The sequence below is a fragment of the Echinops telfairi genome, unplaced genomic scaffold (genome assembly GCF_000313985.2).
Source record: "Echinops telfairi isolate 266 unplaced genomic scaffold, ASM31398v2 ScPeMD7_5592;HRSCAF=6446, whole genome shotgun sequence".
Lineage (NCBI taxonomy): Eukaryota > Metazoa > Chordata > Mammalia > Afrosoricida > Tenrecidae > Echinops > Echinops telfairi.
Window position 1 is genome coordinate 20,612,865 of NW_022109491.1, and position 11,787 is coordinate 20,624,651.

The window sequence follows — 11,787 nt, forward strand, 5'->3', positions numbered from 1 at the left end:
TGCTTTGAAGACTAAGGTGCACCTGACCCAAGCCATGGTATTTTCCATTGCCTGTATGCACGTGAAAGTTGGACATTGAATAAGGAAGACCCAAAAAGAATCTATGCATTTGAATGGTGGTGCTGGCAAAGAATATTGACAGTACCATGGACTGCTAAAAGGAAAATAAATCTGTCTTGAAAGAAGTAAGGCCAGAGCGCTCCTTAGAGGCAAGGATGGCAAGACTTCATCTTACATACTTTGGACATGTGGTCAGGAGAGACCAGTCCTTGGAAAAGGAAGGACGTCATGTTTGGTGAAGTAGAGGGCAGCAAAAAAGAGGAAGGCCCTCAGGGAGATGATCTGACACCATGACTGCAGCAATGGGCTCGTGTGGTATGGGAACAGTTGTGAGGACGGTGCCGGACCAGGGTCACTGTGGGTCAGAACAGGCTCAGTGGCATCTGACAACATATAATTTGGTTATATAAATAAGCTATCGTTTTGATTTCTATACTCATTGCTTATGGAGAAGAAATTCAGAATCTCCACCTATACTACAAAGTAGATGTTCTTCTAGGTATAGTCAAACCAGCTCCCTGCCAGCGCATTTTACTCCACAAATTGGTAGCAATTAGAAGATCCATGATTGGAGAGCAAGGAGAGGCTCCACAGGTTTTGGCCACTGTTGCTAGCTCACTTACTCAACATCGTGTTTTGAGCATCTTCTCCTTGCTTACTGCTACAGGGAACACCAAAAGAGGAGTAAGGGAACGTCTGCATGTAGTGATCTGGGGGAGAACGTCCATGTGTCCAAAATCAACTATTGTGATGATCTCCCTTGACTGTTCCTTTAAAAATATATACATATGTGCAAGAAGACTAAATGGGCATTAACTCTTCTGTATTATCAAAACAAAGCAAAATCATTGAGGTTGGCTTACTAGATATCAATATTTCTTATAGTGAACCAAGGAAAGATTATAATAAACCAAAGCTTATAATAAATTGTACTTGATAGTTCACTCATCTAGAAAATATTGCAGGTCTATTATGTTCTAAGCACTGTACTCAGCAGTTAGGGATTTCATTTTTAAATCTTGTCCTTTAGTGTTACTCTGTTTTCAGTACTAGTGCATTTATTTATCACTGCCTAACTTGTCACTTGTAGAGAGCAAATCAAAACCCTGACCTAGCTTTTAGATCATCTCCTGATTTTAGAAGAGTTTTGTTATTAATGTTATTTTTGTAATTATGGCAAAAATATATACAACAAAACATTCTCGAATTCAACAACTTCTACATCTATAGTCCAGTACCATTGATTATACTCTTCATGCTGTACAACCATTATTGATATCCTTTTCCAAATTACTCCACCACCATTAATTCAATGCCCCCTAAGCTAAAGGTCTTCCTCTTTCACCCCTGACAACCATTGGTCAAATTTGGTTTCTTTGCTTTGCTTTGCTTTTTTTCAGTAGTTTTCTTGATATAATATTCACATCATACACTGCCATAGTTAAATTGCTTTTTTAAAAGAGTTGTATGTATATATGTTGTATGTATGATATATATATATCATCACAGTCAATTCTAATGCTCCCTCCCACCTCCCGCATTCATTGTTTGATCCCCAAATCCCTTCATTGCCCCCCACGCAACTCCCACACCCCAGATAAACCATTGCATCAGTTATTGTCTCTAAACATCCACTCCTAGAAGAGTTTTGTGTACCAGCCTTCCCGAAATGCCCAAAGTAAAAACTCAGTTCAATTACTAGTTCTTGTCTCAATAATTTTAATAGCTTCCTGGCCGACTTGCTGCCTCTGAAGTCTGTCATACTGCTGGTATTTTCCTAAACTAACTCAAACCCTGTTACCTCAGAGCCCTGCTGTGGCTTTTTGCCTTCTCTACTCAGCTCCAGCCTGTCACCCTCAGCCTTTCACTGCGTCTTCACAGCACGTGTCCCTCTGTAAGCCCACACATGCCCTGCCTTTTTACTTCACATCCCTGATTCTGGAAGCCTTCACATTCCACCCCTTCTCCATGCCCTAGCTCTAGAACTCCCTACTCAGCTCAGTCTTGAAACTCTTGAGTGCTTTCTTTCTGCCTTGTCTTATACGTTTCTATCCCATGAGCTCTTAGCACAGTGTTTTGTATGTGTATATTTGACAAATGTGTAGAATGATAGACACAGCTGATCAAAGTAACCATAAAACATTGCTGAACGTAGAGATCATCTTCCCAAAACATTTGCTTTGAGGTCCCTGTATTCATCAATACACGGGATCATTGTCCTGAAAAAAGCAAAACAAAACCCTCTCAGCCTGACTGGGAGAGTTTAGGAGCAGTGTGGGTAATGGCTGGAAGGAAGAGGATAGGCTCTGAGATGTAACACGGGGCAGTACTCTGAGGTGACACAAGGTTGTAATAATTAAGAGTAGTATGTTAGATCACACAGGGTGCAATGAGAGAGAAATCACAGAGAATCAACTTTAGATTTGGATTCCTAAATTCCTCAAGACAGAGAAGTAACCCTGGAGACACAAGAAAGGAGTGCAAAATGAACAAGAGAAGGTGCAGTCAGTAGGGTCACTTGTGATAAGAAGTCACCACAGAGATGCTTGCAGGAGAGGGCACGGTCCGGTTCACATTTTAAATGGGTAAGGTAACTTGCCCCATTCTATGTCACCAGTAGGAGGAGTTGTATGTTAGATTCAACAGCTATTTCTTCAGAGACTATTTGTAACCAATCCAGAAAGTGAAATTAGCTAGGATTTGAGGTCTCATAAATGGCAGATGTGGATGCGCCTACACATGTCTCCCCATGTATTCTGGTCATCGCTTTAGCTGGTTCAGCATCTCCAGACTGAGCTGTTAATCTTGCAAGATCACTCTCATACCAAGCCATCTCTTTCCGTTTCTAGTCATTTTTTGATAACATTCTTTTACTTTTTTTTTAGGTTGAATGCAATTCTCGCCTGGACCCTATAAATACAACTTTGCTAAAGGTAATCTGTCATCTTCTTCCACTGCCAGCCATTTCTGAATAAATTATATACATGGTTCACATTTTTCTGTTTTATAGAAGAGTTCATTTATAAATTATTATTTTGTCATATCTTACACTGTCCAATAAAAGAAAATGAAAAATCCTGACTATTTTCTCATTGTAGAAAGTAGAGAAAAGCAAAAAGAAGAAAATAAATTTTAAATTACCGATAATTTTACCATCCAAAGGTAGCCTCTGGGGAAATGCTGATGTGTTTTTCCTGTATATTTTTACATCATTAAGATAGTAGTATATTTGTAGATTTGTATCTGTTTTCCAACTTTATGATGTAAGCATTTTTCCATGTCATTAAAAACCTCATATTTTTAAAATGTTGTTTTGAGACTTAAATAAAATAACAGATGGTAATGTTATGCATGTCAATCCTGCAGTATTGGTGAGGAATTTTTCCCTATAATTTTATAATGGTTATGAGCGCCATTTTCTTTCTCTTTGGAAAAATAGAGCAACTCTTCTGTTAATGCTTTAGTATCAAGTTTCTTCTTCCCCTTTTGTCTTGACCGAAAGCCAGTTTCAGCGTATCCTTACCTCAACCTAACTTTTTCTAAAGCCTTTCCTACAATATTTAGGTAACTGGTCGCCTAGTTTGAATCTGGCCTGCTATAGCAATAAGTGCTGATCTTGTATAGCTTTCTGCCACGTTCAAAGTCTGAAAGACCTCTGACTCCTCCTTTTCTCTTTGAAGTCTGTTTGGAAAAGAGTGCTGTCATGAGGAGCAATCCATGTTCATAGAAATGTAACCAAAAGCTAATCCTCTAAAGCAGCGGTTCTCAACCTGTGGTGTTGACCCCTTTGGGGTGTGTGTGTGTGTGTGTGTGTGTGTGTGTGTGTGTGTGTGTGTCAAACCCTTTCACAGTAGCAAAATGACAATGATGAAATAGCAACGAAATTAATGTTATGGTTGGGGGGTCACCACACCATGAGGAACTGTATTAAAGGGTCACAGCAGTAGGAAGGTTGAGAACCACTGCTCTAAAGTGACTCAACTCAATATTCTGAGCTCCAAATGATTGATGGGTAGGCCAAAACATTAATTAAAACCAAAATAAGTATGTGGTTTCAAATTGATTTTTCTCTCCAGAGTTGAATCGATACTCACCAGCATAAAACTGAATTCCATATTTTCGGGACAAAATGCCCGCCCATAACACCATGCTGCCAGTTGAACTGGATGTCAAACTATCTGGTAGTTTCTCCCAGCATTCTCTCTCTTCTGTGTGAGAACTGTTTTCCAATGCTGGTGTCACCAGTGGAACCCTCATGACATATCATGAAAACCATGGTTTTCGTCATGCAGATTGGTAGGAGATTCTTTATTGCCTCACATATTCCATGTATGGAACAGAAGTTTACATCAGGATTTGGTTGTTGATCCAGTGTCCCTGAGTTGGCGCTTGTGCTGTTGTAGATGTACTGAATGTCTTGTGGATGATCAAAATTGCTGAGCGGTACATCAAAGTCACCTCTCACACCAGACTAGAGAACATTGAAAGCCTCTTCAAAATCGAAAACTTGAATACAAGTGGGATATTGATAAGCAAAATGACATTCATACCTATTGATAGGATGCATTCTTGGCTTATTCTTGTGTTTGTTTGTTTATTTATTGTAGGTGTTAGTCATATTACTGCTGTTTTTGAAATCTTTCTCACTTTGTCACTGCCATCGGGTTGGTGTTGACTCATATGACCCCGTGTGGGTTTCTGAAACTCTAACTGTTTATGGGAGTAGAAAGCCCAGTCTTTCTCCCACCAAGCAGCTCATAGTTTTAAACTGCTGCTCAGGCAGATTGCAGGCCAATGCATAGCCACTACACCACCAGGGCTCCTTTTAAACTTTAGAAAACAGAAATTCAACTTTTATACCAAGTTTTCTTCTTTTTTTAAAATCATTTTATTGAGGGCTCTTACAATACTTATTACAATCCATACATCAGTTGTATCAGGCATATTTGTATTTATGTTGCCATCATTTTTTTTCTAGACAGTCACTTTCTATTGAGCCGTTGATATCAGCTCCTCTTTTTTCCTCTCTCCCCCCGCAAGCTTTCTCTTCTGCTGCATTATAAAGTTTAAATAAACATTTATGAATAGCACACTAAAGTTTGAAAAGTCCTACACTCAAAACCCTTGCCCAGCTGAGAATACTCAGTCATTTGTGAGAGGCAGCCTCAAACTCTAGTCAGGAGGGAGTGGCTGACCAAGCCAGGTGACCTGTGTCAACATCAGTTCTTAATTAGAAAACTGCTTTTAATCAAAACCAGAAGGAGGGGTTTGGAAAGCATGGTGCCATGAGAAGTTAGGGTCACAATGTTGAAGGACTTTGAAGGTAACTTTCTTCAGATGGGTACGGATCATGGCTGAAGGTGGTAGCCAACTCCACTGCTGGCCCTAACATAAAATGTCCACCATGGTCCAGAAAAACCATCCCCTGCTTTGTATAGGCTTGGGAAGCACTTAGTTATTGTGAAGTGTATGTAAGGGCACATCATGAGATGTGCATTTGGATGCAGTTAAACCTCAGAATCTAACTTTTTCCAATTTGAAAAGATGCAAGAATGTTCCCGGCAATTCCCTGAAGTGTAGATCCCAGCTGACTTACACATATTTCCTTTTCTAGATGGCAGACTGTGGGGGACTGCCTCAAGTGGTTCAGGTAAGGAGATTTTTTTAAAGTGCCCATTTGAATCTACCGTTCCTCCTATAGAAAAATTAATGCATTCTTATTTTGTCCCCCTAGCCTGGAAAGCTCACCGAGGCCTTCAAGTACTTTTTGCAGGGAATGGGCTACAGTGAGTAGTACACAACTTTCTGTCCTGCAGAGGTTTATTGACAGTGGGATCATTTTGACATCTAGGGGGTCCACAATTCCCAGGGCAAAACCTATTTGCTGGCCAGCCTTAAGTCAAGTTGAAACCAAACCTTTATAGAGCATTTGTCTTGTACGTATATGTAAGACGAGCCAACACCTTAACGTGGGTCAGGCACTATCTAGGTATTCATTGTATGCTCATTTAATCCTAACAACAGTAAGAGGTAAGTTCTATTATTAGGTCACTTGAAAGAAGGAGAAGCTGAGACTCAAAGAAGTAAACACGTTTCCCAGGAGGACATTTAAGCTGCAGAGCCATTTCTCAAACCCTAGCCGTCTGGTTCCAGAGTGCACATTTTCAACCACTAAAGCTTAGACTGTCCTAGCTTTGAATGTGAAATTGCAACTTACATTTGAACCTAGCTGGTTAACAGCTCCTAGCCTAAGAAACAAAGTAGAGACTGCAAAAGAAAAAGTAATACGCTTCATTAAATCTGTTCCACCACCAAAGAATGAGCCTGCAAAATATTTTAAATGCATGTGTCCACATTATATGCCACTGTCCTGGTTGATTGTCTTGTGCGACCTCTGAGCTTTCTCACTTGGCACAGAATATCCACACTTTTTTCTTTGAATTTTAAGAAGGAAAACCTTTCCATCCAGGTACAAAGCTCTTTACCCAGAAGATTATTCCTCCCTAACCTCCTCATCCCCCTCCTGTATTTTGTATCACTGTGATTAGCTGCCTGGTCAGCTGCTCTGGGCAGTAACTAGGCCCCTGGATGCAGCTCTGTGCCCAGCAGGCAGACTGTGTATGTCTTGTCTGGAATGGCTGTGTGGTCCATGTCTTTGAGCCCCTGCCAAGTGAGTGCACATCCACTTCCTTCTGGCTCACTGAGAAGAGCAAACACTCCTAGCCCAGACTCCATTTCTTTTCTTAGGAAACTGCTTGTCTTTTGGCCCATTTCTAGTCCAAGGCAAGACACTGTTTATAGTGGACAGGAAAACAAGTAATTACCTTTGACGGGTTGAAAGAAGCACATCTGAGGTGCTTTGGAAGCAGCATTCAACGTTAGCACTTCTCAGTGACCATAAAGTAAAATGTCACCCCTGGCTTAGAGTCTTCTGTCAGTGTGTACAAGGCAGTTAAGGTTGCTACCTGGCACTCTCGGGTCACTAACCTGCCTTTTCCTGTGTCCATCCTGCTTCCAGTCCCGTATGTGCAGCTCAGTCACCTGAGCACCGAGTCAGGTACCTTCCTCTGTGCTGGCCTTGCCCCTGCCTCCCAGCTACACCCTCCTGGATGCATTGGCTGCTTGCAGCATGTCCGCGGTTTCCTATGCAGTGAGAGCCTGACAGAACGTGGCTCATTATGTCCAAGGAGGGTTAGCCTGCAGGTCAGCCTGGGCCCCCAGCAGGAAGGAAGGAGAGGGGCTATAATGCATCTCCTCACACTAAATCCAGGAACCCTGCAGAAGAAGAAATTCTATACCTTTTACATGACCACTCTCCCACCCTCACCTTCTGATGCCTGAGTAGTCCTCAGGCCCCAGAGATTGTATGGCAGTTTTGACTTTCTAAAATAGGAGTTATGAAGCCTGCACAGGAAACTCTGCAGGTGATGGCCTCTTTTGATCCCTGCACTGGAATGAGAGCTGAGGGAGTTGCTGTCCCTTGGGAGGATAGGCAGGGAAGTTTTGCCTCATCTTGCTCAAGTTGGAAGAACCTTAAGGTCAAAACAATGGCAAAACAGGAGTCTTAGTTAAACACCAGATCCCCTTCTCCCAGGCCACATGTTCCTCACTGCCTGTGCAGACATCACCCCCAAGCCCATCTGCCCTTCCCTACACCCTCACCTGCCTACATTTCTCCCCCTCAGACAGCAAGGATAGTCTGTGGACACGGCTGGCCGTCTCGTTGTATCAGGCTTGCACTGTTTGTGAAACATCTTCATACTTGTTTGTAGTTTGTCTTTCTTTTCTTTGGTTTGGTTTTGCATGCTCTTCAGGTTTGGGGTACCTGTTAGGGTTCCCAAAACCTCCTTCATAGTAACTGTATGGATGGCATGGGTAAAACTAAAAGGCTATACTCTGGGCTTAGAATTTCCTCCTTGTTCTGCTGTGGATTAGTATTAGTGGAGATTCCAACCAAATCCAAAGGATTAAAGCAGCCTTGCATATAGCCACTCACCTTAAGCAAATAATGTAGAATAGGGATGGCTCTCTCTTGTCCTTGGGTATCACCCTAAGAGGGTTGGGAAAGCTTTTCACTTAGCTGCGTTTAACTGGGCTCTGTCTTCTAGTCCTCTCGGTTCTTTCTTACAGTACCATCTGCCAGCATGACCCGACTCACCCGATCACGAACCCACTCAACCTCAAGTAGCCTGAGCTCTGGAGAAAGTCCCTACAGCCGGTCTCTCATCAGCAATCAGTCAGATGGAACTCAAGGAGTCCCTGAGTCCTCTGAGGACCCAGACAAACAGGAGACCATGGAGGTGTCCTGCTAAGCGGATACCCCTCCTTGGGACTGTGCAAGTCCACCTGATCACTCCATTATATAATGTGACATTTCATCCAGCCAACTGGCATCTACTATCCTTAACTCATGCATGGCCACTGAATCTCTGTGGTAGCCTGAATTTATCATTTTCTCTGCCCACCCTCCCTTCTTTTTCTATATACCAAGAACCACTTCCATGTCATTACTATAACATTCCAACATCTTCGCTGATCAACTCTCCATATCTTCTCTTGCCAGTTTTTTCCTGTGCTCTCCCAACTATGTATCTGATAAGATTCTTTAACCCCCAACTCCATGTGTGTGCGAGCACGTGTGTCTGTGTTTGTGTATGCGTAGTTCTGTAATTTTAGACATGCTTTCTTGTAGAGCTTGTGCAAAACAACAAAGGGACTTTTTTTTTCCTTTTTCAATGGTATTTTTAGGGGAAATGTGCAGAATAGATTTCTATGTTGGATAGGCCACAGCATTCTCTTTGGTTCCAAGTTGATCAGTACAGTCTACAAAATGACTTCAGCAGAGAGAAACTGAAGAGTGTGGAAGACCATAATTACTGTTTGGAACTCTGATTATTTGCAACCAATAAGAGGATGCTGATTTCATAGAGAGGTGGGCCAGGTGACAAGTCACCACCTTCTTTCCAAATAAGTTCACAACTATTTATTCTATAAATAAGAGGAGAGATGCCCATGAATACGATTCTGATGCAATGTGGAGTTTTTAAGGAGTGGGCGTGGCTTAACTACTGGGCTCTCGTAGCGAGGTCTCAGCTTTGCGAGGGCTAAATGGCTGTCGCTGCATGTCAGTTGTCACTATCCAACCAACAAAGTGTCCACAAGAAGTGCCTCCCACATTTGTGGCAGAGAAATGTTTTCTCTGCCCCTTCCAAAAAACCCAACTCATTGCTCCTAAGTTAATTCTGACACTTAGGGACACTATAGGACAGGATACAACTGCCCCTTGTGGGTTTCCAGGGCTGTTAATCTTTACAGGAACATAAAAGCCTCATCTTTCTCCCATGGAGCTGCTGGTGGTTTCAAACTGCAGACCTTGTGGTTAGCAGCCCAACATGTAACCCACTACACCACTAGGGCTCCTTTCTCCACCCCTTAGTTCCTCCCAAAAGCAGAAATATGGCTTAAATATTATGCCAGTGGTGAAAAGCCAGGGAGACAGAAGACATTAGCATAATATCATGTTTAATAAATATAGACTGGATTTCAGCAGACATAAAACAAATTTCTATTTTGCTCATTTATGAGAAAGATAGCATAGTCTCTTGAGCTCCCTTTTGTAGTAGGAGAAAAGGAACCAATCTCTAAAGGCAGCCCTGTCCACATCATGCTTTTATCAGCCTCATTGTGCTGCTATGTGAGGGGTCACAGCCAGCCAGAGACGGTTGCTGGGAAGAGGTGGGTAAAACCATGGAGAGACCACTTGCCACACAGCAGGGCCAACTCCTGAGAGCCTCAGATGTAAGCTCAGGGTTACACAAGTCTGAATCTTGGGGAGGGGTTTTTCAGATTTGTTATTTGCTTTCTGCTGAGATAGGGAATGTGTCACTCTGCTAGAGTGTAAATTTTTAACAGATTATTAAATAAAGCTGTATATGTCTCATTGTTAGCCGATTGCTGGTGTTCTTTCTCAAGCCACACACTGGAGCTCAGGAAGAGTGGCTCCATGCTGGACATTTTGATAACATGATAACTTATTCCACCCAGCAGCACTGTCCATTTATAGGGAGGAAATTGAAGATAGGATACATTTCCTGCCCGAAGCCAAATAGCCAGTAGGCCGCGCCAGAATTGAACATGCCTAGATTTCCAAAGTACGTGAGAGCTCCAACTGTGCAATTGGTGAAGAAAAGCTCGGGGGCTCGGGGAAGAGGCATTCTCATCTCAGTTCTACATGTGTAAAAATCTGTAGCCTCTCGTCTGGATTCCTCTAAGACACCGGGCTGTACAGACATACCTCAGAGATACTGCAGATTTTGTTCCAGACCACTGCAATAAAGTGAGCATCTCAATAAAGTGAGTCACACACTTTGTTTTTGTTTCCCAGTGCTTATAAAAGTTGTTTACACTGCTGAAATCTATTGTGTGTGTAGTTGCAGTTTCAAACATTGTGAGGATTGCCAAAATGTGACACTAAGTGAGCACCTGCTGTTGGAAAAAGGGCACTGATAGACTTACTCAACTCAAAGGTGCCACAGATCTTCGATTTATAAACTGCAGTAAAGCACAGTTCAATAGAGAGAGGTTTCCCTCCGTTTCTTCTGAAACGGCTGGCTTTGTACCGCTCAAGATTGTCGTGAACGCATCACTTCAAACCAGTTTCCAACTATCCAGGAAGCATACGCATCATCAAGGCTCCTTAGCTCCAGGTCGCTGCTTCTATTAATATCCAGAAGATGACGTGGATTCTGTTCGTTCTGGTAGGAAAGAGAAGTGCATATGAATAGACATACGTTCCCAGACCTGTGCTCTACAGGTTTCTGAAGCTGGAGTTGATTTGACGGCCACAACTGCTCTCAAAACTCACGTTTACAATGGATGACTGTCTGTTTTCCCTCTTTAGACTTACTTATTCTGGGAGTAAAGTCCTTACCCTATTAACTCCTCACATCATTTCCTTCCTATTCAATTTTTTTAAAAATTGAGTGCCTGCTTTGAGGGAAGCAAGGTAGTCAAGTAGATTCTACTCGGTAGGTACGCAAGATTATTGTACTAAACTCTCCCGTGTTCCTTGAATCTTGTAGTACTCATTACAAAGTGGGCAGTTTCTATTCTCCTTGTAGTTCTCATTACAAAGTGGGCAGTTTCTATTCTCCTTGTAGTTCTCATTACAAAGTGGGCAGTTTCTATTTTGTACACATGGGATGGCTGAGGAAAGTTAAATATTTTGGTCAAGGCTATCTAGCTTGTGAATTCATTTCCAGTTCTTTCTTTAAAAATCACATTTTTATGTTTTATTCAGCCTTTTATTGAGCACTTTACTATATGTGCACACGTTCCTTTTATTGACCGGATGATATACGTGTTAATCCCGTTTTTGTAGACAGAAAGACAGGTGGTCTACAAAATGTGTAAGCAGCAGATCTGGGGTTATAAACTGCATTATAAGTGCCTCCGTAAGTGGAAAGGCTGCTATATGGTGGGATTCTTTTAAATAGTGGCTACAGACGGTCATTCCCTACGTCCTCATTCGTGGACCTCACCCGAAGGCCTGTTTTGAACATTCGCTGTCAAAAGAGCAACACTGGAGCAGAATGGGGGCAAGAGCAGATGGCTGACCGGTGCTTAATTTCCACCCTGATCACTGAAGACAAATGGGTGCATAAGCAAATGTGGTGAAGAAAGCTGATGGTGCCCGGCTATCAAAAAGTATAGCGTCTGGGGTCTTAA

At 42.3% G+C, this 11,787-nt stretch overlaps 1 protein-coding gene across 2 annotated transcripts in view; it reads left to right on the forward strand.

Moving 5' to 3' along the window:
- The window catches only part of NDRG3 (NDRG family member 3), a 34,050-nt gene extending 24,724 nt beyond the window's left edge, over positions 1 to 9,326 (forward strand). Inside the window, exons 9-13 of one of the 2 annotated variants that reach the window (XM_045295472.1) lie at positions 2,946 to 2,993; positions 5,675 to 5,710; positions 5,795 to 5,846; positions 7,079 to 7,117; positions 8,191 to 9,326. In XM_045295472.1, coding sequence (XP_045151407.1) covers positions 2,946 to 2,993; positions 5,675 to 5,710; positions 5,795 to 5,846; positions 7,079 to 7,117; positions 8,191 to 8,372 — 357 coding nt within the window. In that variant the 3' untranslated portion in view covers positions 8,373 to 9,326. The remainder of the gene's footprint in view (positions 1 to 2,945; positions 2,994 to 5,674; positions 5,711 to 5,794; positions 5,847 to 7,078; positions 7,118 to 8,190) is intronic. The other variant, XM_030887073.2, reaches the window with a different exon arrangement.
- The last annotated feature ends 2,461 nt before the right edge of the window (positions 9,327 to 11,787 follow it).